The sequence below is a fragment of the Ciconia boyciana genome, chromosome 8 (assembly GCF_034638445.1).
Source record: "Ciconia boyciana chromosome 8, ASM3463844v1, whole genome shotgun sequence".
NCBI classification, from domain to species: Eukaryota; Metazoa; Chordata; class Aves; order Ciconiiformes; family Ciconiidae; genus Ciconia; species Ciconia boyciana.
Genome location: NC_132941.1, coordinates 51,578,498 through 51,605,613, shown reverse-complemented (window position 1 = coordinate 51,605,613; position 27,116 = coordinate 51,578,498). Strand labels below are relative to the sequence as shown.

The 27,116-nt window shown below is 51.7% G+C and overlaps 3 protein-coding genes across 6 annotated transcripts in view; 1 reads left to right on the top strand and 2 right to left on the bottom strand.

The window, feature by feature from the left end:
• Positions 1 to 1,059: 1,059 nt before the first annotated feature.
• POLL (DNA polymerase lambda) lies at positions 1,060 to 14,032 on the bottom strand. 4 transcript variants are annotated; one of them, XM_072870722.1, is made up of 9 exons: positions 13,942 to 14,032; positions 12,285 to 12,428; positions 11,721 to 12,018; positions 10,876 to 11,044; positions 7,449 to 7,772; positions 6,666 to 6,839; positions 5,582 to 5,710; positions 3,364 to 3,532; positions 1,060 to 2,981 (listed from the first exon to the last, which is right to left on the bottom strand). In XM_072870722.1, exons 2-9 carry the CDS (start codon positions 12,397 to 12,399, stop codon positions 2,617 to 2,619), a joined length of 1,743 nt encoding a protein of 580 aa, XP_072726823.1. In that variant the 5' UTR covers positions 12,400 to 12,428; positions 13,942 to 14,032; the 3' UTR covers positions 1,060 to 2,616. The 4 variants fall into 4 exon arrangements, with proteins under 4 accessions (XP_072726823.1, XP_072726822.1, XP_072726824.1 ...); XM_072870721.1 differs by lacking the exon at positions 13,942 to 14,032 and adding an exon at positions 13,095 to 13,935; XM_072870723.1 differs by lacking the exon at positions 13,942 to 14,032 and adding an exon at positions 13,095 to 13,935 and having other exon boundaries at positions 11,721 to 12,015.
• On the top strand, positions 13,980 to 21,740 carry DPCD (deleted in primary ciliary dyskinesia homolog (mouse)). Its single transcript, XM_072870725.1, has 6 exons — positions 13,980 to 14,092; positions 14,335 to 14,415; positions 15,095 to 15,219; positions 16,055 to 16,188; positions 20,243 to 20,345; positions 21,513 to 21,740. Exons 1-6 carry the CDS (start codon positions 14,029 to 14,031, stop codon positions 21,615 to 21,617), a joined length of 612 nt encoding a protein of 203 aa, XP_072726826.1. The 5' UTR covers positions 13,980 to 14,028; the 3' UTR covers positions 21,618 to 21,740.
• Positions 21,741 to 24,413: 2,673 nt separating this feature from the next.
• Positions 24,414 to 27,116, bottom strand: part of FBXW4 (F-box and WD repeat domain containing 4) — a 63,004-nt gene continuing 60,301 nt past the window's right edge. The window contains exons 7-9 of the mRNA XM_072870754.1: positions 25,740 to 25,880; positions 25,426 to 25,567; positions 24,414 to 25,170 (exon numbers count right to left, since the gene is read on the bottom strand). Coding sequence (XP_072726855.1) covers positions 25,054 to 25,170; positions 25,426 to 25,567; positions 25,740 to 25,880 — 400 coding nt within the window. The 3' untranslated portion in view covers positions 24,414 to 25,053. The remainder of the gene's footprint in view (positions 25,171 to 25,425; positions 25,568 to 25,739; positions 25,881 to 27,116) is intronic.

Below are 27,116 nucleotides of genomic sequence, written 5' to 3'. Positions count from 1 at the left end.
CCAGTGATGTCCCCAGCACGTGGCCCTGGTGAAAGGGGCAGCTCCAGCCCTCCAGGAACAGCTCGCCCCAGCATCCAGAGCTGGAGGCAAACCTGTGTTCACCAAGGGGCCAAGGCGAGCAGCCCCATACTCTGCTCCCTGCCCCAGCCCAGGCAGAAATAGGCCTGCGCCCAGGGCTGCCAGCCATAATGCTCTAGGAAAAATCCCCCAGGATCATCCCAGCAGCACTGCAGGGAGAGGGAGCTCCCATCCAACATCCCTTTGGGGCAGGACTATCCCCAGCCCTGGGTGAGGCCAGCTGTGGCCCTGCCCGGCCAAGGCTAGATGACCCCAAGGATGGGGACTCCGTCCTCCCTGGGGCTGGTCCCAGGGCTGCACAGCCCTCCTGGGGAGAGAGTGCTCCCCCCGGACCTCCCAAGCCCTGGTCTGGGCCTGACTCCCCTTTGCCCCTGGAGAACCCAGCCCAGCCCTCGCTGGCTCTGCCACAGCCTCTGCCCACGCCAGCAGCCCCGGGCCCTCTCCAGCTTCCCCATCTCCGTTTTGAGCCAATGTTTCTTGCTGCTCATCTCCATGTGCTCCCTTGGCTTCCAGGCTGTTCAGATTCCCCTTGGAAAACCAAAGCATTTCCATGCTCAGGAGACCGAGCTGTGTTCCAGGTACAGAACAGGAGACAGAGCAGCAGCCAACTCCCATATACCCTACTCTTTGATGAAATACGGAAAAGCTGACAGCAATCCCTTCCTGATTCCACACATGAAGTAAGAGCTCAGCCCAAGGCTCAGAGCTCAGGAATTGCTCTTTTCTCTGGGCACGGCCAGCCCCAGCTCAGCCACGTGGCCAGCTGGATGCCAGGACAGAGGCAGGTCCCGCTCTGCCATGGGAGGACGGTGGCCAGCAATTCCCTGCCCTGAGAGCCAGAAGTGGTGATCCAACAGCATGAAGGTCTCCACTGCCTTCTCCCTGCCTGTATTGAAAAACAGGGAGACCAGGGGCTCCTGGTCAGCCAGAGGGTAGAGTCCCAACAACTGCAGGGCACAGAGCAAAAAGACAGATGCGAAGGACAATGAGAGAGGGGATTTATTATACTTCAAATTTCAAAGCACCAAGACATGCCAGAAGACATTCATTTCCATCAGGTGTTCAGTAGAAAGGCTAGGCTGACAAATTACACTGCTGGGGTCAAGGCCTCCCCAGCAAACACCCCAGCCCCACTACTGGTGCCCAGCAGCTATGGCTGACACTGCAGCAAGAATCTGTGCAAACCCACCAGGTTTAATGCCCTTGTGCCTGCCCTGGCAGCAAACACGCAGCTTGTCACTGCATGTGACAGACACGGCAGAGTGCAGAGCGGGGGTGGCCAGGTGCCCCACAAGACAAGGGAGTGGGAGGCCAGGCCCACAGACAGGCCAGAGGGAGCCCTGGGGTCCTGGCACAGAAACATCCACCATGGCGTTCTGGCAGCCGATGCCGCAGAGCAGCACCTCTGCAATACCGCTGACAGAGACAGAGCACTGCAAGTCTCTGGGATGTTCAACTCCAGAATATAAAAATAGTTTAGGTTTCCTGAGAAATAAAATTCACTCCCATGGAACTGACGGGGCCAGCACACATGTACATGTATACTCAAATACACACACACGCACACACACTCTCTGATCAAAGACCAGATGGCTTCCACACGTACAAAGGGAAAGCTTTGCTTCACCCCAATTAGAACTAAACTATCTCCTCGTGTTTCTCTCTGCCTCCATGCCTCCTATGCACAAATGCACAGACCTGCTGTGTTACATTCAGTGCCATTACATTCAAACCATTCCTGAGCACAGCTCCCTGAGCTGCGAGGTCCGCTCCTCTCCTGCACCGAGAGGAAAGGAGCCCTTGGGGCCACACCAGGGGGATCACAGCTCTGCACTGGAGGATCCTCAGCACAAGACAGGCTGAGAGGAAGCAGGCACAGCACGTTGGGTCCCTGCGCCTCCTTCAAAGCTTACCTGGCACCAGGGGAAGATGGTGGCAGTCACAGCATTCTGGCCCCGTGCAGCGAGACCCACCAGAGGACACAAGTCAGCTCAGATGGAGGGAGGACACAGCAGCAGCACAGGGGGACCCTTCACGATTCCCACAGTAGCAACTGCTAGCAGTAGTGAGAAGGGGGAAGGCTTGTCCAGGGCACAGCCAGACCCTAGCTGCCTTCATACATAGCTCAGGCCAGAGATTTTGGGGTGTCTGTGCACAGACACAGAGGAAGATGCATCCCACTTTCCCCGCTCCCAAGCGCTGGGAGGGGCTGGATCACAAGGCTCTGCAGCCCAGCCTTCTGAAGCTTCTGTGGGGGGAGCAGAGCCAGGGTAGCTGATAGGCAGCAAGCCCTTTTGGTAGCCAGGGGCTGCCTGTCGCATCAGGCAGTGCTTCCAGCATGGTTCCAGCCCACAGCCTCTGCTGGGTGAAGCCACACAGCTCTGTCAGCAGCAGCAGGGCTCCACACTTACGAGGAGCCCCAGTTTGCTGGGATATGTTCCCCAGTCTGCAGTCACCACAGAGCAGCACTGGGGAAACCAGCACCCTTCAAAACAGCAGCACGGCAGCGGGCCCAGGGTGCTTGGTGACAAGCGGGTGTCACCAGTCCCGTTCTGAGGGCTCCCGGTAAGGCAGCCCCAGCTGAATGAAGACATCTCTCTCAGTGGGAGTGGGCAGAGTATGGCCAGATGTCATCTTGACGCCTCCAGGGCCTCGCACCACAGCTGTGCTGAGGGCATGCTCCGAGAGCGTCATGCCCTTGGTCTTGGCCAGGGCTCGCATGGAGCGGTTGAAGTGAGCTGAGCCAGTGAAGTAGAGCAGGGAGCAGGCGAACTCGCTGTAAGGCACCACAATGATGTCAAGCCGGCGGTGACGGCGGGCTGGCCCGGGGAGACGGCATACCCCCAGGTACTTCTTCTGATCACCGTTGTCCTCCTGACTCACCAGGTCGTCTGTAAGGAAGCCTGGGGAGAGGGAACAGGCAGAGAGGAGCTGAATGGCAAAGACTGACACCCCCCACTCCAAACTCCTCACTGTCCAGACAGCAGCTGAGGTGTCTCATAACGTGCTGTGGAACCCCAAGGGCAATCCAGCCTCAGCCCTGACAGCCTCACGCAGACAGGAGAAGCCACGCTGAGCTGCAGCAATACTCCCTCCTTAACACTGGCTGCAGAGCTGCCACTGGAGCAGGGCCAGGACCAGTACTCTAAGGACTTACAAGATGTCCTGTCCTTGGGAAAAGCGATCACCTGCCCTTCAATGAATGGCCTTCACCTCATTGCCTCTTCAGTCTGGCCATGCTAAGAACAGCTTCGAGCACCATGTGCCAGTCCCCAGCCCTCTTACCGCTCCTGTGGAGGCTGTCAAGCAGCTTGCTGAACACTCCACGGTGAGACTGCCCATTTGGGTGAGTGATCAGCACATCCACGTCTCCACAGGTGGGCTTCCCCCGACGGTAGGAGCCACATGCCACACACAGGAGCCCAGGCTTCAGGGCCAGGGCAGCTTGTCTGACCTTCAAGAAGAGAAAGAGGGATGAGGAGTCGGAGACCAGTCTCTTCATGCCCTTTCCAACAAGGCAGAAAAGGGTCTTGTGCCTGCCTTGCGGCCTGTCCTGCATCTCCAGGGTCTCCATACAGAGCAGACATTTGGCAGGCATGGCAAACTGCCCCACCAAGGAGGCTGGCCTGCTGTCAGGAGCCACATGAGCCAGGGTGGCCTCCACCCAGTCCTGCAAATGCCCAGCACACTGCCACACAACACAATGATCTACCATGGTGCTACCATCAGTCATCAGCTCTTGGGGGCGCTGGGCTGGAGCTGGGTTGGGACAAGCAGGAAGATGCAGCAATGCTGAGGAGGCAAAGCACAACACAACCTTTCAGAGCCTTCGGTTTCTGAGACAGCAGGAGAGAAGAGGTTTTTCAGCTCTCCTGTGGGCCAGGAGGGCAAAGCTCACCAGCTCTGCCCACAAGGAGAAACAGTTCAACACAAGATGGTCACAGGTTCTGTTTTGGAAGCAGAGATGGGCTCATGGAGAGGTCCCAGCAGGACCCAAGACAGCAGAAAATCTACAAGTGTCCTTTGGAGTCCACTCCTGCCAGGAGCTCTGCCTTTGCAGGAGAGCTGGGCTTCATGACCCGGAAAAATCACAAATGTCCCAGCATTTTAGACCGAACGGATGCCAACAGGCTGCTGCCAGCAATCAGACACATATAATCAGAACTTCCCCTAATGCAGCCACCTCCAGGCTGGACCCCAGCTCCTGTTTTGTGCAGACAGTGCTAATTCTGATGGCTTCATTCATTAAATGCTTAAGAAAGGCTCTTAGGTCCTTGGACAGGAGTAAAGTATTCTTGGTCTGATTGTGCCAATCATCCTGCTGGCAGCAAATAATTAGGGGCTTCACAATTCCCAGTGACGAGGCCATCACAGAGGCTGGGGTTCAGGAAGGCAGTGTCCATGCCCACAGCCCCTTGTCACTCTTGGGGATCATCCTTCATTAGCAAGAGATAAACCCATTAACCTTTGACCCAGAGGTGCTCCAAGAAGCCACAAGCCTTTCTCATGCGGAGCAAGCCCTCCTCTGGTGTCCTTGCCCCCCTTCTGGCTTTAAATGAAGATTTCTAGAAAACTCCCAGCCCCACCCGAGAGCCTAAAAGCTCCTCAGATCTCACTGTGACAGGCAGCACAGACAGTGACTAATCCCTCATTCTCTCTCCTGGGCCTGGATCAGAGGTGTGTGCGTGTGTATGGAGGGAGCGCGGTAATCCCATCAAGATAACAATAGACCCACCCCCAAGAGCCAGCTCCTCGACCCAGCCTGCCTGGGAAAGGGACCACTCACCACCAAAATGGCTAATCCGGCACACGGGACTGACACCCCAGCAGGAGCCTGGCAGGAGTGTATTCTTCGTGGCCAGGCCCTGTGGCCGAGTGACAGGGTCACGCTGGCTGCTGCTTCCATGGTGATCAGAGAGCACAGGAGTAGCAATGATGGTGTGTCCCCCAAGCTCTCTGCTCACATTAGGGTACACCGGCTTAGCACCCCATAATCCTGGAGTGCCATGGCGTAGTAGAGCAAGCAGCACCCATCTGCAACCTGAATCCCCTTTGCTTCCAGCAAGGATATCCATGCTTGGTCTCACCACTGACAACCAGCTCACAGGGTGCTCACAGCTTCCTTTGGAGAAGCAGCACCAGGGAGACAGCTCAGGGGCCTTGGCTGAAAGCAGACATCTCAGAGAAGATGAGAGGCAGGAAAGAGGAGCTGCAAACCTGCTCATGCCATCATGCCACACGCAGCCTTTTTCAAAGCAGTGTGTAGAACTGACACCTGTGAAGTATCCTCCTCCTTGCCAGGCACTCAAACTGAACCTTCCTACAGGGCAAAGTAGGTGCCTTGTGTGCCCATGCCTAAAAAGGGTTCCCCAAGCACTGACCCTTCTCAGAGGAGAAGCTGAAGAGCTTAGCTATAACAGCGAGGGGCATTTCCACAGCATGCACACTCCTCTCAGGTCCCAGCAGGTACTCCACTCTGAGGGCCCGGGGCCAAGCTACTCACAGTCTGTTCTATTTCTGCAGCTTCCTCACGAGGCATGCGCTCCAGGAAATCTGTGTAGTGCTTCAGCCCCACAGCTTGCTGGCTGGTGAGAATCGCCTTGTTGCGGATATCATCCAGCGTCCGGAAACCCTAGTGCAGACCATGTGATGATATTCAAACATCTACTGAGACTTTGCTCTTCAAATACTTTCAGCCAAGATTTGGGGGGACTGTATTTAACCTGTCTCAAGTCCAGGCCAGTCACAGCTTCTGAGATCACATGTAGAGATCACTTAGGGCCTGTATCCTAAAAGAAAGGATTTAGGCAATCCCACTACCCACACACACCTCTAATCTCCACCCCACAATGACTTTGAATCTTAACTGAACCTGACAGAAGGCTACTGTTCTTAAGGCACTGTGTTCCCACTGCTTGAAGGAAAACAAGTGATGCAGGTAAAGGAACAACACTCAGAATATCCCAGTGAGGGAAAGCCTACAGTGTGAACACAACCATATTTTTAAGACAGTGAAGAATCCAGTCACAAACCAAACAGTACAGGAAACCAGGCTTCATTAGGTCTGTGCTCAGGAAACAAATTGTTTTTAAAGAAGGAACCCACCCAGTGGCCTGGGTTGCTCATGTTGGCACAATTACTTTAACCTCATTTTTACAATTGCCAGCAAGGTGGACGGCTGCTCTGACAGCTACAGGAGCCAACCAAGCCAACAGGCCAGCAACTAGATCAGGAGCTTTCATGGCCAAGATGGCCTGGCTCTTAGCAGTGTCATTGCAGTGAGCAGTGTGAGATGAGCTCCAAGCAGCGATGCTAACGGAAGAGGCAGTGTGTCCCTCACTCCTCCTATTGCACGTCTCTGTTGCCTATCCTCCACCCAAACTCAAGTCTCAGGATGGATGCACTCCAATCTCCTCAAACACACCCACAACAGGACCCAGCCTCGCAGCTCCTCCCATAACACCAGACTCAAATCTCATCTTTGGATATTGACAATTGGAAACTATTTGTGAAAGTAATTCTCCTGCACTCAGAAGCAGTCTTCAAACCCTAGTCTGAGAACCTCTTGTGTAAGGCACTGAGCTTACCTGCTGGTACCACATCTGAGCTGTCTTGACCCCTACTCCCCAGACGTTGGAAAACAACTCCAGCACAGGCACACTCTCACTGATGTGATCCAGCTTGCGCAGGTGCCCACTCTCCAAGATCTCCAAGATCTTCTCTGCCATTCGCTTCCCAATCCCAGGGATTTTACAGGCTTCCTAGCAAGAAACCAGAGCCACTACTGGAAAAGTGAAGGCTACAGACAAGCTGGGGAGCTGCTACCCACTCAGAGCCTGGTTAGCCATTTGATCAGTGACTGGTAAACTGCAGGACTAGTTCTGACTGCTGCTTTCTTCTAGGCCAAGCTTACAAAGGCTACATTGATTCAATGCCAAGTGGAAAAAGACAAGCATGCAGAACAGGACTGAAACACTAACACACTGAATAGCTGGACTGTCACAGCCAATCAGGCCTAGATCCAGTTAGTTTTATGTATTATCTCCAATGGTGGCAGTTGCTGATGCCTAAGAGGAAGGTGAAAATGTCCCTGCATTGAGCCTGGAGAAGGTATTTTTCTCATGGGTGCTCAGATCTGGCCCTAAATGACTGAGACTCCCCTTTCTGCTCATCTGAAAACACTGCAGGTGGTCAATAAATACAACTCACACTTACTACACAACTTCCGTCAAAACTCTGCCACAGGAGGGAATTGCCAAGGCCTGAAGATAAGCTATTCCACGTACAGAAAGAGAAAGAAATTTGGCTCATAACAGAGCTAGGATGCTGGGTCTATCTCCCTGCTCCACCACCCTGGGAAGGTGTTTTACCTGGTAGGAGGTGACTGGTTTGTGGTAGCTCTTAAGTGCATTGATGGCTTTGGAGTAGCCCAGAGCTCTCCACTTGTCACCCTGGACAGAATAGGCCTTTGCTAGCACTTCCAGCTTCTCTGTGATGCACTGGTTGTGATTCTCCTTCTTGCTGTTGGAGGAATGGGCACAAACCCACTTGCTGGCAGGCTGGGCCACCGTAGAAGAGCTGTCACTGGTCTCCTCTGATGATTTCACAGGGTAGCAGCCAGAAATCAATGCTTCCAGATCTCCCTGGGTGACACTAGCATCTTCTCCTTCACTGTCTTCATCATCAGAGACTTTCTTTAGGGAGAGGTAGAAAAGCAGCCATGTGAGAATAAGTGCATGCCTCACATATGTCCCCTTGGCACAGGCTGCTCCTGAGAGTAGGAAGTCAGAGCACTAAACAACCTCCAGGGCATGCAGTGCTGAAATTGCCATCTCTAGAAGCAGTTGGTTATATGCACACCATAGCTCTTCATGCCCCAAGCTACACATGCACCCCTTGAAGCTACATGCACATCTCACAAAGCACAGGAGACTAGAGACTGCTGTCCACCTGTGATCCAAGCACACACGCATTTCCTATAGCCAAGCCCCTGAGACCTAACTGAGGTAAGACACTGGTTAAGTGAGCAACTGCTGCCAGAAGCATGGTATGACAATGTTGAAATCCCTGGCTGGGGAAGATCCTGACTCCCTACTCCCACTGGGAAACCTTTTGCTGGTCTGGTGGCTGCATAGTCACATCTCTCACATTCAGACTCTGCACCTTCCACCCCATGATGCAGATCACAGGAGATACGCATTGAACACTCTGTTTTCGCGTTACAGACACAAAATCTTAACAGTAAATTACAACCCCCCCATTTTCCCCATGGCTATCTGCAAGAGAAAAGGAATGACACAAAGGACTCCACATTCCTCAGTGACAGAAGAAAGAACCAATGTATACATTTGCTGATACCCTCAGCATTAGGATGCCTCTGTGTGGACTTAAGAAACAATGAGCCTTGGCTTCAGGTAACGAACAAAAGGGGATAGAAGTGGGAAGCCACACAGAGGCTTTATAGACTGCTTTGCTCACTGGGGTCCCCCTCTCTCCTGATGTATAAACACAGGGGTCTACGAAGACCCAAGAGCTCCTGTACTGTGGAAGTAACCCTGAATGGCACAGGGCTGTTTGGGATCAGTCCAGCAGTTACATGTGGCACACAAGTCCTGTTATGGGTTTCTGCAGAGCGTCAGCCTAACTACGGCAGAGCCATCTCCTTACAACCTCTGGTTCTCCTGGCTAGGGAGGTCTGGAGACACAATTCCTGCAAGATACAGAGCTGAAGAGGCAGAAGAGGCAGGATGTTTCCCTTCTGTAATCTTGTTTTATAACTCTGAAAACTGGGTCAGACTGAGGATTTGATAGACTACAGCAGTTTTATTTGCCTTGAAATGCAATTCCCTTAAGACACTGTTCCCTCTAAGGGCAGCAAAGCCTCAGAGTGTTCAGATCGGTTAGTAAGCCCCTTAAAAGCATTTAAGGAACATGTTATCCAGCACAACGCAAACAACTCTGCAGCTGCAGCATGCAATTCCCATCCTCTCGGCCAGCAGTGTCACATGGGTGAAACGGCACATAAACCCCTGACTCTCTATGCTTTGCCAACAAAGCTGATGGACTCTCTACAACCATACCAACTAGTCCCGTGAGCTTCTCAGATACTCCAGGATCCTACAGCAGCTGACTTGCTAGAGCTAGGTGAGACTGGGATGTGCATGGTTTGTCTGGAGCAGAGTACAGGAGCCAGGATAGCAGCTGAAGCCCAGTAGCTGAGGCAATACGCCACTTGAGAGGGAGGCAGGCAGCCTGGGCTAACAGCCCCAGAGTTCAGCCAGTGAATAACTGGCACCGCTTGCAAAGGCTGCCTTGCAGAAAACTACTGCATCCAGATGACAGTCACACAGTGGTTGCTACAGTCTGACTGGTGACAGGGTTTCCTCACAGGAGTTTACATCTAAACACAGAACTCCCAGAGCAGCCCCTGTTCAGTATGAAACACTGGCACACTCATCATCACCTAGAGAAAAAACATCCACCCAAGCTAGAAAAGACTCTGTGCTTAAATGGAGGCTACTTCTAAGCTGAGATTCCAGCTTCAGCTTTACTGTTGTAGCTGGGTCTTAAAAGTGGTTGGTACTGTCTTTAAAGTATATCCTGTGGGTTCTCTTCTCCTCCCCAAACTCACATAGTCCTAAGCTTGGGACAAGGGATTTTACTGAATTGTCTACAAATATTGCTTTTGTGCACAGACTAACAGGAAATATCATTGCTTGAGGGGATTTAAAAGAAAAAAAGGCAATAAGGCTTCAGACTCTAGCAGCTGTCTGACCACCCAAAATAAATGTGAGCAGAAAGCAGGGCACATACCACAGGATCCGTAACAGTACAAAAGATCCTTTCCCCCACTAAGTGTGAGATTTGTTAATAATGATTGCCATTAAATTAGAGTTACAAGAAACAGCAAAGGTGGGGTAACTGCAAAGGTGATGCAGTTAAGAAGCAGCCAACTGCCTATAGCACACTGGATAGTAAGTCTGGGGAGAAAAGATTCCCCCCCCGATACCTATTCGGAAGAAAGCCTAAAACAAAGGAGCCCTCAGTGGGCTGCCAGTTAGGGAGTAACTACAGGGTTTTGTGAAAAAAATTTGGGACTGTGTTAGAAAACAGATGCCAGCATTACAAGGCAGCTGCTGCTCTAAGAGGTCCGGGGTAACTTTGCTACAGATAGATTTGAATGATGCCAATGCCCAAAAAGAATTCAGCAAACTTGAGCAAAAATACAGAGAAAGGAAAGAAAGCTAACAGCAGGTCAGAGAAGCTGACTCACAGCACAGGCCACTATAACCCAACACAGGTATTTCAAGCACACCACCACAATCATTCGAGTGGCAACCTGCTCCACTGCACATGTGTCTGAACAGGGTGCTTGCCAAGGAGTGGAGAATGGGTCAGTATGGCTCAGGCAGGAACACGGGATGAAATATCAGACAGCTTTCTGAAAGGGAGATATTCTCAGTCAGGGAATATTCCTCAAGAGGACACACGGGAAACATGATCACCAGAGTGAGCCTTGGCCTGATCAGAGCACGAGGACTGCTTCAGCTGGAAATATTCTGATGGGGACAGGAATTTAAGGGATGTTGTTTCTACTTTTAATATCTAAAAGGGACAAAGAGAAGCAGTACCCATGTCCACAGCCTGAGTCTGTCAGCACCAACCCACTGAAACATCCAAACGCCTTCCCTTTGCTGAGAAAATCTGGCATTGTATCCCTGCAGGGATGCTCTTAGCCAGGAAAAGCAGCATGCAAGATCTGTTCACAAGGGGAATGGCCTGCGCGGGAAGCCTCACCTCAGCCAGCTGCTGCTGTCCAAGGGTGCCCAGGCCTTGCTGTGAGTCATCCTCCACCTGTGCTTCAGTATTTGGTTTTGCTCCTCCCTCCTCTGCTGGGGGCTGGACCTCTTCACTGCCCAGGACCTGCGGCTGCTGCTCTTTCTCCAGTTCTCCCTCCTTCAGGTACCTGCCATGGATCAGATGCCTTAGCATAGGAGAAGGAGGACTTTTCAGCCCCCAGAATTTTGACTGAGAAATCCTTCTGCATGTTTTGGGATGGAGCAAACAACCCATATGAATTGTACTCTCTCAGATCACAGATTAATTACTCTGGTTTTGGCTCAATTCTCCAATTTCCATCCACCTCGCTGACCTGCAACTTCCACTCCTACCTACCTCACTCTTAGACTCTCTCTCCAAAACTTTACCAAAACATTTTGATCCTAACCTGTGGCTGCCTGCTGCTCCATTCCTTATTTCCTCTTGTACCTAGTTGTCAATTCTCTCTCTACTTTTCATCTGCAATAAGTAAGAAACAGCATTTAATCCTCAGCATTTTTAAAGGAAGTCTCCTTGTTATCACTGATGGATTAGGAAGAGGTGCCTTTAACACCTGTAGGAAGTCACAGGACTCCTGTTAGCACTTCTGGGCTCTGTTCCATGTTTTGCTACCTCACAGAATGGCAACTAGTCACAAAGTCACTAAATTTCACAGTCTTTATGGGGAAAAGTGACTTTGAGTCATGCCCACAGGAGCTGCAAGGAGTTGCAGTCCAAGATTTTGAGCAGAGGTCGAATTTTAGTGCTGTTCAGTTTAGGACAGAAGTGCTGCAGGGAGGAATGACAGCGTGGCATTTGCATACCTGTGAGGGATAAAGACGCGGTAGCCAGTGGTACTCAGCAGCTTCTGGTCTCTAATGCAAGCACTTAGCCAGGATGCCTTCAATAGCTGCAACCCTGAAGGTAGCTTGGTTAATTTAAGGAGCCGAAAGGCCCGATCACAGTCCATGTCTTCAGCCACAATGACGTGCGTCACCTCCGAGGAGAGCTGGTTGTGTACAACACCCCCGTTCTGGACAATCTGCTTGTGGAAGATCTGCACCCTGGTTTGGCCAATGCCAGCTTGCAACACGTAGGCGGTGACTGGTTTCAGCCACTCTGCTGAGGAAAACACAGAGGCAGGAGCTCAGTGACAAAAGAAACAGTGTCCCAAACCAACGGGGCTACATATTTCACATAGGACTTGATGGCACCAACAGTGGCAGGCAGTCTTTGGGGGACACTAGCTGGACACACCGAAGCAAGCTGCCATGATCTCTACAGAAAACACCCTCAGGGGCCAGAAAAAGCCTTTAGGGGAACAGCACCTCCAGTTAACAAGCTGGGTAGAAGTATTATATTCCACGTCATGGGCACGCAGGACTTACCCTCAGGTATCTCTGTTCCTTCCTCTTTTGGGATCTTTGGAGGGACGCTTTTCCCTGAGTCATCCCTCACCTTCTTCCTCTTGGGAAAGGCTTTGACAATCCCTCGTGGCTCCATAGGCCCGGTGGGAAGTTTAGCTGCAATTGCTGAATACCAATAAGAAAGAGGAAGGTTGCTTATAACAGTGTTACACAATCACAACAACTTAAGATTCACTGATTTCACTCTCTTTGTTGGTTTGGAGTTCTTTTTTTGTTGCCTTGCAAAAACGCTTGCCCTGAGGGAGGCACCTGGAAACAAGAACTGCAGCCCACAAGGTCAGAAAAATCAAAGTTAGAAACTACCAAAAAGCCATTTAAGACGACCCTGCTTGAATACCTTAGAAACCACTAAAGCTGAGTTTTTATAATAGAAAGTATTCAATCACTTTAACATTTTGGAGCTCCTTCCTGCCCAGCCAACAGAAGCAACTTTATTTCCCAGTTATTTCTTAAGCACATTCCTAAGAGGGAAACGCCTCTCCTCCTGAAATCCAGTCACCAATGAGAAGAGATGAAGCAGCTGATTGACACCAAGTGTTTCATACGGCCACAGGAGGAAAACTGCCAACCCGGCTTCAGCTGGAAATAGCAAATTAGTAAAGATTAACTAGCTGAGTTCAATACGGGTACAACTGTAGCTTTACCATCACAAGCCTTGCAAATGCAAACTTTGGAGCTTTAACTACCGGCCCAGGCTACAGGAAGTTTGGTTTTCTGTAGCCCAAATCAACCCCTGAATCACTGTATACCCCAACAGCCCCTTCCACTCACCTGCAGCGTTAACGCCAACTTGGTTTCCTCTCTGTACACCCCTTCGTGTTTTGCTTAGAGGTCTCTCACACACAAGCCAGCACAAACCTATCACATTAAGCCTAGAAGAGCTGAAAGTGGTCCCACCTGGCCACGTCTTCTCCCTACAGTCACCTTCTCATCCAAGCATTAAACACAATCCTCTGGAAGACCAACCCAGAGCTGGACTCAAGTCCTTGCAAGGAAGAGTTCAGCTTCAGGGAAGAAGAAACCCTGCTGCATTTCCAAAACTCAGCTTCACAGAAACGCTTCTGGTTTTGGGACATTTTGACCAAAAAAGCCCTCTGAAAACAGTAATACTTTCTATTAGACAAAGAAAAAAAAACACACGAACCCCCCCCAGGCTTCTAGATGCCTAAGTCCTTTCGGGGCTTGGAAGAGTGCTTTTCCAGGTTGTATTTTAACTCATCAAAGACAAAACACGCATGCCGAGTACCACACTTGCCTTGCCAGCATCCTCAGGCCGTGAAGGCTTCAATGCCACCAACCCGCCTCGCACCCAAACCCTCGGGGGCAGGAAACGGTTCCCCTGAAACCTCGCGGCTGGGCCCGACACCGGGGGGCCGAGGACCAGGGGAGGAAGACGGGAGCCCCCCCGCGCCCCGGCCTGAGGAGGGGCGGCGAGAGGGCCGAGACCCGCCACACCAGCGGGGGAGCAGCCGGAGCCCCCCGCAACCCCAGCCCCGAGGAGGAGGAGCGGAAGGGCCCCCCCCAAACACAGGCGGGGCGCGGGGGCTTCCCCGCAGCCGGGGAGCCGGGAGGGGGAAGTGGGCCCCGGGGCAGGGCGCGGCCGCGGGGCCGCTCTCACCTGCAGGCCGCTGCCGGGGCGGCGGGAAGTGCTTCCCGGTGGCGGCCGGAAGTGTCCGCGTTGCCGTGGCGACGGGGCCCGGCCAGCATGGCGGTGCCGAGCTGGCTGGAGAGGCTGCGGGCTGCCAGCAAGACAGCGCTGGTGCAGGACGGTAACCGCGGCGGCGAGACGGGATAGCCCCCTCCTTCCCCCCCGACGCGTGTTTGGGGTGACCCTGCAGCGAGCGGGCGGGGGGAGGGAGCGCTCCCGGGGACGGCCCTGCACCCGGGACAGGGCCCCGGCAAAGGACGCTGGGCCAACAGCGCGGGGACACGGCCCCAGACGGCGGGACGGGGCCATATACCTAGGGAGAGGTGTATTCCTATTTAGCCTCACCGCCTGCCTTGCCTTTAGGGAAGCGGAAGATCCACTACCTGTTCGAGGATGGGAGGGAGATGGCCGAAGAGTACGACGTGAAGACCGGTCAGTTAGTGAGTAAGTGGTGCTCTCAGCCGGCCCCCAGCAGTCAGGGTAGAACTGCGGCGTGCGTGGCAGCAGGTCTGCAGTTGCAGGACCGGGGTGTTGAGAGGGACCTTGTGGTAAGGAACAAATCACCCTTAAATATTCTGGGAGATAAACATGCCTGTAGCTGAATTTTGTGGGGACATAAGTATGGTTCCATTTGGGCCCAGGGCACTCTGACTTCCATGGTGTAGCAGACCTTGCTTTAGCCCAGGATCTCTCCCAAACAGCTCACCTGTAACAACAGACTTGGATGGAATAAATGGGATTGTCATCTTGCGTAGCCCGGCACTGAGTCTGTAGCACGTGCTGGGGTGAAATATGCTTTTTGGTGGCTTCTGGAACCACAGACAAGCAAGGTGTTTTGTCCAAAACCACATCAGCTGCGGCACAGCACCTGTTGCAACCCCACCATGTCTTCAGCACCAAGTAGCAAAAAAGAGGCTTGGTACAGAATTTCTGACTTCAGGAATAGGCCAGCTAACAGATCCACTCACACCAAAGTCAAAATGACTGGAAGTAAGATGTGTATGTTCATATCATCTCAGTGTGCTGGGCAGCTTTGGCAGTCCAGCAGCTTTTGGCAGCTTTTGGCAGCTGGAGGAATTCTTACAGAGCAGAATAATGAAAATCCTTCTTCTCCCTTCCACAGGTAGAAAGTGGCGAGAAAAGAACACCCTTGGGGGCTCTGGCAAGTGGCAGGTTGAAGTGGGAGAGCCAACCTCACCGCTCCTGGGAGCACTGGAATCAGAGCTCATAAAGGAAAGCAGCTCCAATGTACGTAAGGGTCTGCAGGCATGACTGCACCTAAAACTACCTAGTCTTGTGCTTACAGCAGGAGTCAGTAGACCACAGATCACTCACAACCCCAGGAGACAGCCTTAACCTGCCCAGTACTCTGCTACAAATCATCCCAAAGGTGCGGGGCTGGGTAGAAAGAGGGCACAACTTGGGTTCTTTTGGGGTCTTCAAGAGATTTGTAGTTTCATTAAGTAGAGAAACTGTACTGCTGTGTTGGCCAGCTACTATTCTGGCTTCCGAAAAAGTAGGCTGAAAGGAAGGGCAGTGCCAGGACAAGTCAGTGGATGGAAAGCAGAGGTGATGACAATGAAAGGCCAACACAGGCAGTGCATAGCAGGCTGCTCCTTAACATAGCACTGCCTGTTTCATCTTCACGTCCCACTAGCTTAGGGGGCAGAGGTTTTAGTCTCTCACCATCTTTTCTACAGACCTGAAACACAAGCACAGCCCTGCACAGCAAATTAGGGCAGAACCAGGAGTGAATCCAGCAGGTCCCTAGGATAGGCAGAGCTCAGTATTCGGTTGCCTTTGAGGAAGAGGCCCAGTTTCTCTGTAACGCTGTACTGCAAGACTCCCTTGGTGAACACTTTCAACACTTCCAAGCAGGGCAGGCAGTGCTCTGGGTAAAGGTAGAGCAGTGCTAGCTCTAGGAAAGTGACGCTCAGGCAGTTTCTTGAGTTACTTCCTAATGCTCCAGTGTGAAGGAAGAGCTGCTCCCATATGGAGCCTCTCAAGGTAGTACAGGAAGAAGGGGACAGGGAGGAGAGGAGACTGCTGGAGGGGCCTTGCTAAAGGTACTTGTTTGCTGTAGCCTGTCTTCATGAGGAAGGATACCCTGAGCAGCTTCCAGTGGCGGATCCGTAACCTGCCCTACGCCAAGGAGGTCTACAGCGTCTCTGTGGAGAAGGAGCAGCGCTGCTGTGTCATCCGGACCACCAACAAGAAGTCAGTAAGGACAGCACTGACAGTGCTGACAGTCCCTTGGGGTGGGCTGGCACAGAGGGCAGGCTAGTGATTGCACAGTGGGATTGTCCTCTCTTGCCTTCTATCCCTAGCGTGCAAGGGCTGAGGGGCCCCACCTCATAGCTGCATGTCTCCTGCTGTCCAATTTCCACTCCCAACTGACCCAGACACGTTTACAGTAGAGCCCCTCAAGCTCTGCACTGGCCTTTGCAAACTTATCTCACGGTTCCACTAGCATGGTGTTTGCTCTGTTCTTTCCCTGTCAAATGTCACTCCCTTAGAAAAATAAAGTAAGAGCCTTGCAGACCTTTTGAAGCTAGAGCATCCTACCTTCTCCCTCTGACACAATACTTTGATCTCGTCATTGTATCTCAGAATGCATGAAGCTGCAGGATTCAACAGGTACAGCAAAGTTGTGGGCACCCAGGCAGACAGATCTCCCTGCGTAAACCTGTCCTGTAGTCACAATGCCAAGTGTGACTGTGCCATGATGCCATGATCTGGAGGTAGCAAGAAAAAAAAAAAAAGGCAGACTGAATCTGGAAAGGAAGCACCACAATATTCTGCCAAAAGAAATTTGGGATGGGAGGAAAAAAACCAAAAGGCTTTTAAGCATCATCTTATACTGTGTCAGTACATGGCATCTCTTATGGAATGAGACACACACTGTGCCCCAAAGCATTTACAGCCTCAGTGAGATAAGCCAGGATGAGCAGTAGTATTGGGAAGACATAGCAAGGAGCAAGTATTGGGAGAACAAGGGAGGATATTGGAAGATAAGTGAAAACTATTTACAAACTGGGATAATACACCAGTATGGAAAGCCGAGCAGGCTGCTCTCTGCTTGCCTTCCCTCCCCAACATTGCTGCAGAACAGAGAAGGATCCGATTCATGGGTAAAATCAACCCCGGTGTTTCCCAATCTGCACCTTGCGCTCTTTAAGCCGCTCTTTGTAGCTGGCTGTAGGTGGTGCTGTTGGCAAAGAACTGCTCCACTTTGTCTGCTGAACGCCTTTCAGATGGCAGAACCCTCAAGTCTTCAGGCAAGGGTTTACCACATCAGAAGCTGTGGCAAGGGGATGTTTGAGCTCTGCACATGAGCACACCTGGACGCTCAAAAGCAGGAGGCTAGACAGGAGGAAGAGGGAGTCTACCCCACGAAAAGAGCAAGCAATTACAGCTCTAATACAGAAGGATGCTGGCCTAAATGCACGCGGAGGGATTCACAGGAGAAGAGTGGCACTTTAGCAGGGAGACTTATGTAGCAAGATGAATGATATTCCCATCAGCCACATGTGGATACACATGGAGCTAGGACAGGAAGGGAGTACGTGAGCCCACGTCCAACCACATACTATCACAGACAGGCTTATCTACTCCCAATCCTACTAATAGTAGCGTGTATGTGGGAACTTCCTTGCCTGCGTAGGTGCTGTAAGGTTATAACGTACTACTGAGGCTTTCACCCATGCCCTACCCGACTTCAAGATATTTTTTTTTGTACCACTCTCAGGAAAACAGTAGTGTCCCCCACAAGCAGTTGACACTTACACACTCGTAGGCTAGTGTCAGAGGGAGTTGAAGGACCTGACAGCAGCTTATGGCCTGCATATGAAAGTTAAGGACTTTTGGAATTAAAGCTGAAAGTCTCCTCATTGGGGACAAGAATGACTTTGCTGTCAGTAGGGAGCAGGGACAGACTCGAGCACCAGAACACAGGCTCCAGGATATCTTATATCATTTCTCCTGGGTCTCGGCCAGGGCAAGACACCACTCAGCAACTAATTCCAAGATAGCAACAAAGGCATGGAGTCCACAGAGAGAGCACACATCACTACGAGAGAGAAAGGAAGCTTCGGAGCCTCTCCAGCCCTTGGAAGTCAGCCACGCTGCTTCTGAGCAACAGAGCTGTGCTGACCGCCAGCCAGAGGCACAAGCAATGGGATGGGTTGCCAAATCACTACTGAGTAGCTCAGCTCTAAATTCTCAGCATACCAGTAGCAGTTTTCCCTACAGGCTGACAAAAAGTGTATTTCCAGTAGGAAAATAATGGAGGTGACTTCACATACGCACTGTGGATCTCGGGCCAGGACCCAGGCTCAGAGTGCAATACTGCCCTTGGCCATGGGGTGAGAGGCGAGGGCAGAGAATCTGCCTGCCTCAGCAGGTATAACCGCCCATCAGCTACCTCCCCAGCCCAGACAGGAGCTCTTCACTTCCACCAGTCAATCCCATTCCCTCTGGCCACGGCAAGGGCTGCTCAAGTGGGATTTGCTTAAAACCTCTTGCTGTAAAATAAATCCATTAAACTAAATTCTAAAAACAAACCCAGAAAGCCACCTCCCCAAACGCCAAACCTGATTCAATTATTGTAGCGAGAGGCAGTGGTAATGTTAGGAGGAGGAGGGGGTGGCCAGGCAGATCTGGTTTCCTTTGATCTTGTCACAGATTTTAGTTTGAGGCCAGCCAAAGCCATTCTTCTCCCCTTCTCCTTAGTCCTGGGGCAGCAGAATGCTGCTGTTTCATTGATGACTCCCAAGGCCCTTTGAAACAGTGGGTTTTTTCTGTGTACTGCTTTTTTTTTTTGTCTAATCGGTAAGAAGTTAACACTTCCTTAACATGTCTTTGTGTTCATCTAATCTCTGCTGTTTAACCTTTGACATCTCCCTTATTATCCATGTCTGCCACCTTTTCCAAATACCGACAGCAGTGACAACACAGAACGGTTTGAGCCCTGCGGTAACAAGCTGCGTACATTCCTCCCACTGCACCAGGAGAGCCATTTGCCCTTTGTAGCTGTTTTCACCGTGACTTGGAAAATAAACTGCAATTTGGGCAGAGGTAGCTAGAGAGGCCAAGCCTCACACACAGCCAGCTGAATAGAGAAGAACCCCTCATGGCATGACAGCAGCTGCTGCCTGTTCCTGCTCTGCTCTGGGCACCTCAGTACCAGCTACAGGCCAATTCCTTAGAGAGGATTGCCCATGAGAGTTCTGGAAGAGATTAAGAACACAACCATGCCTCTACGTGGGCATAGGACCACCAACTAGTGAATTTAGTGCAGCCCCAGAGAGAAGCAACAGATGCAGGGCAAGCCATGCCAAGGAAGAAAAGTCTCAGGCAAACACAGACACAGGTCTACAAGGTTCTGATCCCAAAGTCTTAGGAAATCTCTTAGCTGCCTAGACAGCTTATAACTGCTCCAGTTCTACCTGAAACATATCCCTTTTCCTTCATACTGAGCAAAGCCTGAAGTTTGGTTGGTGGGGAGACACAGGCTGGATAAAGAGCTAGAAAAAACCTCTCTCTACTCTGCTTGGATGTGACAGGTAATCAGAAAACTGGGATAGAGACCAGGCAAAGAGCAGCCAGGGGAGCTGGGAGTGCAGAGGAGCACCACAGCCATCATGGGGGCTGCATGGAGATGCTGCAGAGCAGATTCTCAGTTGACTGTGGGCAGCTACACCTGGAGCTCTGTGCCCAGGGGTATGCCCGAGCACCACTGTGCCAGGAAAGCAGGAAGTGATCTAGGAAGCACAGCAAGAGGCCAAAAAAATGGGTTTAGGAAGGAATGCAACACAAAACGGTGCATCACTCAGAAAAGTAAGTCACAGGGCACAAGGGCTTTGACAGCTTTTTTGACAAGAGCTAATGGAAGATGGTACTTAGAGGGAATGAGAGGCCATAAGCAGGGTCAAAGACAAGGGACACCTCTTGGTAGGGCTGAGTAGTCTGTCCCTAACCATGTCTGGCACTACTCAAGGGCAAGCTGGAGGGACCAAGCCTGCTCTCACACACCACCAAAGCCCTTCAGGACTTTGCCAGCTCTGATTTCCAGTTTGGAGGTTTGTTTCCAATGCTGCTGCCAGCCTGGGGGCACCAGCAGGCACACAACATGGCACAGGGTCTTCCTGCTAACTCTGAGAGATCTGTTGTCCTCATCTACACCTTGTAGAACAGCACTCTGTAGCTCATCACTGCTAGCAGGGGAATAGGAACCCCACCTTCCTCATTTCTTTCTCCTCTCTCATTGTAGGTACTACAAAAAGTTCTCTATTCCTGACCTGGACCGATACCAGCTCCCCTTGGACGCAGCTGCCCTGAGTTTCACCCACGCCAACAACACCCTGATCATCACGGTGAGGTTTTAGCCACGCAGAACAGCACTTTGCCCTTCTCTTTATGTCCACAAAGAAGTTAAAATTCTTACACGTGGGGAAATGAGGCAGAGCAGGGAGATCTGCTGAGGGTCACTGATGAGCCCCCTTCTCTGTCACACATTCAGGGGGAGGTTCAGATTACACTGGGCATGCTGACACTAGCCAGGACAGCCCAGGCCGCAGGAGGGGCCCTGCTTGCTGCTCAAGGTGACTTGCAGGTGGAAGAGTGTCTTGTGCGCTGTTTTCCATGTATCCCCTCCCTCAGGCCTGAGCAAGCCCCCACTCTCAGTGACAGCAAGCTTCTCTTGCCTCAGAGCATAAGTGTTAAGAGTCCAAGGACCTGCTGCACTTAGAAGTCTCACAGTCTTAAAAAAAAAAAAATCAGCTGCTGATTTGTGCCAGAGAGGACACATGGAGAGGACACATTTCCACATACACAGTGGAAGTGAGAAACTAGCAAAATGGGCACTTACCTGTTGTTGCAAGGAGCAGACAGAGGCAGACACATGCTTTTGAGCAGCAGGTGCTCATCTTAAACGTAGAAGTCAGCTACCTAGCAAGCATCCCCTCCGAGGGGAACCTTGCAGCAGAGCTGGGGGTGCACGTGCAGAGGAAATAGGCCAAGAGGAGCACCTTGAGTCCTTCTGAGCTTCTGTTTGCTACAGGCCAAACCCTTGCCAAAAAGCACCTGCATCCACCACTAAACTGCAGCTGGGCGAGGGGGCTCTGAAGGGAGGACAGAGGAACTGCAACTCTTACTTCTCTGTCTGCCTTTTAAAAAATGCATATTTTACATATATATATATATATGTATGTATGTATAACATGTGTGAGCATACAATCAGCAAGCACACCAGGGATCTGCATGACACAGCTTGCCAGAATATTCCAGAGGGGTTGGTGGGGGCCAGGACTCCACATCCAACTGGAAAGTTTTACTTGCACTGTAAAAGACACTCCAGATCTCGGCAAATGTCCCTAGCGCGATAGCACCACCTCTCCAAACAGGCTTTGGAAGTAGCTGGTAACAGAAAGACCTCCCTTGACAGGAGGGCCCCAGCTGCGCTGGTAGCACCTGGCCGCAGTTGGTCTGCTTGGAGCAGAGGCTGAACAGGAGTGCTAAGGGCATTTCTTCCTGTCCTACAGTACCAGAAGCCGAAGGAGATCCTGGCTGCAGAAGAGCAGCTGCAGAAGGAGCTGAAGAAGATAAAGGCAGCTAACAACGGGGATGGCGATTGTAAGACCCAGTAGGCAGTGGCTGCTAAGAGGCTGAGGTAGGGGGCAGCTCTCTGGCATAGCTTCATGGTATTTATTTTGCCTTTTCCAATAAAAATTAGCCCTGTTGTTAATAGAGCCGTTGGGAGGAATCTTTGCAGGCCCAGAGAGACGGCAGGGCGGTCAATCTCTTTACTGCCTGGTCTGCTGATTTATGCATACATTTATGATCCTTCTATGAGTTGTGGGAAGTTGCAGCGTACAAAGGAAGTGCGCCACAGCCAGCAGACCTCACCCCATCCTCCATGAGCAAAAGCGACACAAAAGCTGGGTAGTTCCCCTTGGGAATTCCCTCTGTCTGCCACCATCGCTGAAGGCAGTAACATTTGGAAAACAAGATCCCCCTCCTCGCACCCGTTACCTGCCTGGGATGTGCTTGGAAGCCCCTCTCCTCCTGCGCTGCTGTGCACGGTCCTCTGTGCAGTTAGAAGGATGCTCTGGTGACTCTGGTATCTCTGCAAACTGCTTCCTTAGCACCAGCCATGCGCAACGTGACGTGCAGAACGCAGGCGGCTGTGCAGAGCGCAGGAACTGAAATGCAGCTGCCTTCATTTGCATGGCATGGAGGGAAAAGTGGTGACAGGGGCCACTGGCCAGCTCAGGAGTAGCGGCAGCACATCCCTTCCATGAAGGCACAAACATGGCCCATCACAAACCTCACTGCACAGACAGCACCCTATGCATTGGGATAACCCCAGCAGTGCTGCTGCTTTAGCAACCCACTCTCCAGCCAGCTACTGTCTCTACCCTGCACCAGCCATCCCTGTGCTTAGATTTCTGCATGTCCTTCCATCCCAGTTCGTATTGGAACTGCTCCTACCCAAACAAACCCTACTTGGAAGTGAGCAGGTCACGGGCTCCCAGCATAGCTCCCCTGATGAGGGCTGCTTTCAAACCATGAAAACTCCTTAGAGCCTGGGTGGCATCCCCAATTACAGCCTCACTGCTGGGTGGCTCCAGGACCCACCTGCATAATCCTCCCAAGACAACAGGGGCACCATCAACTGGCAGAGATCATCACAGCCAGTGTGCCAGCCCCACCTGCAGCTTCCCCATTCCCCAGCATCACCCAAGATGTGAGGGTGCATCCTTCTACCCACCAGTGCTGGCACCACCATGGGGCTGCAGTTCTGCTCCAGGCTTCAGCCAAGAACAACCTAAAAGCAGCTACAAGAGTGCAGGACCCACCAACATGGGCTGCAGAAAGGGACTGGCATGACTGGCAGCAGCAGTGTTGCAGGAAGGGCTGTCACAGGAGTTGTTGCCTACACCAGTGATACTTGTTCACCTGCTCAGCTGACATGCTCATTCCTACTCTGGGCCTTGCCCAAGTCCCAGTGCAATAAAGAATCTCTCCTCCCACCCCACAGTTACTCCAGTTCCTTCACAGCCTCTCCCTGGTGACACTGCCAAAGACATTTAATATCTCCATCCCTCCCTCCCAATTTCATTAAAGGACCTGTAACACACCAGGACCTGAGAAAAACCAGACCTCCCCCACTCCCAAGCTCTGCCAGCTCTCTCTGGTCTTTATCTCATGCCTAATCACTTACATAAAGCTCTCCTCACATGCAGAGCCCAAAGTGTTCCAAGCAATACAGCAGCAATATTTAGCAACCCCTGATGCAAGCACCATCTTTTCAGCAACAGCTCAGTGTTACTAATAACCCAGAGATCCCCCCAGAATCATTATCCTGGACCAGCAGTCTTTGGGATCTACAGCTTTGAGCTGATTGAAGATTGTTCCAGCCTTGGCATCTTTTTACAGCCGTAGATCATTGCTTAGGGCACTTACACATCATCTCTGCCACTTACACAAGGAGAATATGTAGCACCATGATAGCTGCAAGGGAGCTGGCAGCAAGCAGGCATGAGTTGCAGCAGAGGAACAGGCACAGATCAGGAACTGTGACAGGGACCTGTGCTGGAAAGACCCTTGTGAGAACGTGATCCTGCAGCAAAGCCATGCTTTTAAATTACTTTGCACCCTGAGCTGCTGTCTTGCATCCACTGGGAATGGAAGGCTGCCTTCAAGCAGGTGAGGAGCTGGTTGATTCCAGTCCTTCCCTGCTCAGGCAAGGGCTCCAGCAAACATCCTCTTACAATTTTTGTGCATTGGAAGGGAAGAGCAGCCTCTTGACAGTGGAAATTACCTATTAAGTTCTAACAAAGGACCATGCTGTGTGCTTTGCCCTAGAAGCGCTCCCAGTTTCTGATACAAAAGCTCTCCTTTACCTATCCAGGATACCCAAACTCACAGCCAAGTAGGGTTCATGCACCTCCTTCCCCAAGGAGGACCAGACCCAACACTGCTGCACTTACCCACAGCACATTCATCCACAGACATCCACATTCATCCAGATAGCACAGAGTACGCTGAAAGTTATGGTTGTTCTGAGACCCAACTCAGGTTCAGAAGGCTGACACAAATACGAGCAGAGCCCACTTAGATGTGCCTACAGGATCCCAGTAAATCAGACCAAGGCCTTGGTGTTTGCACTAGTCCAGTTTGCTGCTTCATTATGCAGGCAGCAAGTTGCAGATCCTACTTCTGGATTTCTTGTTTGGACAAGTGACATGACATCCAAGGTCCCAGGAACTGCCTTCAACGCAGCAGTGTCACAGGGTCTAGCCAGAAAGAGAGATCCTTTTAGACATGTAGACAGCATCTGAAAATAGGCCCAACTTCTGGTGCCCAGCCAGGCCTCTGCGATCAGCAGGTACCATCACAGCCCCTTTGGAACTTGAAACAAAACATACAGTCTCTTTTGTTTCCCTTCAGAGTTTTATTTAGCAAAATGCAACTGTTTCAGCCCTGCCGAGTGCACAGCCCGACCTGACGGCCAGCTTGGGGAGGCATACACTGAAAGCAGGGCTGGCTCTGCCTTTTAGCTCAATTCTTGCTCTTGGCTGCAAAGGACAACGCAAGCAGCTGTCAGGAGAGCAAGCGCAGGTGAAAGGTAGGCACTGCTCCAGGCACCTTTCCCTTCCACCAAATCAGTCCACCCCACACACAGCCTAGACTTGCTTCCCATGGCTCAGAGCTTGGCCAATCTCAACCTGACCAGCAGACACAGCTGATAGGGCATCCCGGCTCAACTTGCCCCTCAAATGCTGTATCCACAGGAAAAAAAAAAAAAAAGAAAAAGAAAAAAGACAACAGTTAATAAAACAAACCCTGACTTGCACAAAATAAAAAGGGTAAAGGACCATCGGCCTTTATTTCCACTAATGGGCAGGTGAGGTTGAGAAAGTCTGGCCCTTTGTGCACTCTTCAATGTGTAGCTTTCTGGCAGGCAAAAAATCCCTTCAGAAGCTTTGGGGGCCATTCTCACCTCTCCTGCCCTGCGATTCCCTGAGCCAAGTGTCAACTCTGCTGAGCTGGGGTGACCAGAAGCAGCTGTGGTGCCCTTCATGGGGCCGTGAAGTCTAGGACATGCAGGGCTGATGCCAGGGCAGCGTACAGATGGGTGGTACTGAAACGGAGGCAGTACACTGGGCTGCTGGTGGGTGAAGACAGGTGAAAGCTCTGCAAGAAAACAGGAGAATCAACCTTTCAAAGAAGAGGTCAGCCCAAAGACCCCAGCTGGTGTTACCAACCCAAAGGCCGAGATGCCTGAGCAAAGCAGACTTTTCCCTGCATATAGGTTAGGTTCCCCACGGTGGGCTCGCCCCAAAGACAGCCCAGCAGCCCCTCTCTCTTCTTCCAAAGAGATACAGGCACTGGGCTGCCAGAGAAAAACTCAGAAGCTCTGCTGCTGCCCAGCCTCTGGCCAGCCCTCACCTGCAGGCACCGAGTCTGCCGCTTATCCCAGAGGCGCACCACGCCATAGTAAGAAGAGCCGCTGGCAATCATATGGTTCTTATCACTCCTTATGCAGTACAGGGCACTGTCATGGGGCTCTTCCCACTCCTGGACGCACTTCCTGCAAGGGCAACACAAACCGGAGCGGGGCTGAGCCTCCACTCCATCACCACTGGAACTGAGGCCCAATGTGCCTGAAGGAGCTAATTCAGCTGCAGGCAAGTCCCCAGACACTGCGCAAGGAGAGCCCAGGAGCCTCACGCAGGCCCCAGATGGCAGCAGGGTAGGCTCACCTGGTGCTGGTCCGTATGTCCCAGTAGCGGATGTAGGTGTCATACCCACAAGAAAGGAGAAGGGAGGGCGTTTCGTAGAAGACATCAAGGACTCCAGCTCCACGGTGGAAGTCAGTCCCTAAACAGGTCAGCAGCTGACCACTGCAATGAAACACAATAGGAGAAGAGGCATTCAGAGCAAAGCACTCTTCCAATTCAGCTGGCCAGAGCAGAGATGGTGTCACAGAAGTCTCCTAGATCTCATTTCTGTGATTTTCTCACTTCTGTGATTTAACAGAATGCAAAAATCTGCACAGTTTTCCTCTCCCTCCCCCAGCTTCTGCTGCTGGTTGGGCCACTAACTGTCATGGAGGGTGAGCAGCAGGAGTCACAGCTGTAAGAGGGACAGCCAAGAAACAGGCACAGCTGACCCCCAGCAGAACAGGATCATTTTCTTTGGGAGAAGTGACCAGTAGTCTGAATGATGGGGCTCCATTTCTGTGGGACACAATTCTCAACTTAATCAAACTCCAGAAAATCTGCAACAGTCGCTTACCTGGTCAATCTCATCCCATCCCAGACTCCATCCTTCAAAATACTGCCCACTGGGGTATTTCCCCATATCTTTGGCACACAGCTCGGATCCACAGGCAAATCAGTCTCCTGACCCAGTCTGCCATGGCTGCTCTCCTCAACCCCCTCCAGTTACACTGCATACTGCAAACACCATACTGGGGCTGAACATGACAGGTCAAGAGCAATCACCCCAGGGCTGCTCTGGAGATGACTTTCCAAAGGCTAGTTTGTTTGTTTGGTTTTTTTTGACCCCCCTCCTCCTTTTTATTTCCTTGCTTACTATGAAAGAGCAAAAGCAAGATCTCCATGAAGCTCGAAGCCAGATGCTTTGTGGCCGTATCACTCTGCTGCTTGTTCATGTGCAGAACCAGCAGCTCACCAGGAGGATGGTGCCTGGTGAGGGCCCACCCTGCCAGACTGCAGGAAGGAGCTTGAGCCTCTTCCCTGGGCCATATGAAACTGCATCAGGCACAGGCACAGCCAGTCCCGAGTATCACTCCACCTGCCCCAGCAGCCAGCAACACCCAGCCATGGCAGACTCTTGGGAATGGAGGGAACAATCTGCTCAGCTGCTTGAAATGGCCACCTATTGCAAACCCTCCTTTTCTTCCTCCTCCTCCTCACACTCCCTAAATCAAAAATGCTGGACACAATAAACCTTGAAGCACCTGCTTTTCAAACGCTGCTGCACGGCCACCCCTCTCCAACAGGCTCTTGGTTCTCAGGACAATGAAGCGGTCCTGAAAGCCGACAGCACAGATCCCACAGTGGGGTCACTCCCAGCATCTCCCCCCATTATTTTGTTACTTTCTGCTCCTTGAT

Bases quoted from the DNA above. Each gene is read 5' to 3' on its own strand.
- POLL (XM_072870722.1), bottom strand. From the start codon at position 12,399: ATGGAGCCACGAGGGATTGTCAAAGCCTTTCCCAAGAGGAAGAAGGTG. The intron at 7,773-10,875 runs GTGAGGCTTCCC...CTCTCCCTAAAG, and splicing joins GACAGCAGCAGCTGGCTGAG to AAAGTCTCTGATGATGAAGA. The intron at 5,711-6,665 runs GTAAGCTCAGTG...GGTCTGCACTAG, and splicing joins CTCAGATGTGGTACCAGCAG to GGTTTCCGGACGCTGGATGA.
- DPCD (XM_072870725.1), top strand. From the start codon at position 14,029: ATGGCGGTGCCGAGCTGGCTGGAGAGGCTGCGGGCTGCCAGCAAGACA. The intron at 15,220-16,054 runs GTACGTAAGGGT...TGTTTGCTGTAG, and splicing joins TAAAGGAAAGCAGCTCCAAT to CCTGTCTTCATGAGGAAGGA. The intron at 20,346-21,512 runs GTGAGGTTTTAG...CCTGTCCTACAG, and splicing joins ACAACACCCTGATCATCACG to TACCAGAAGCCGAAGGAGAT.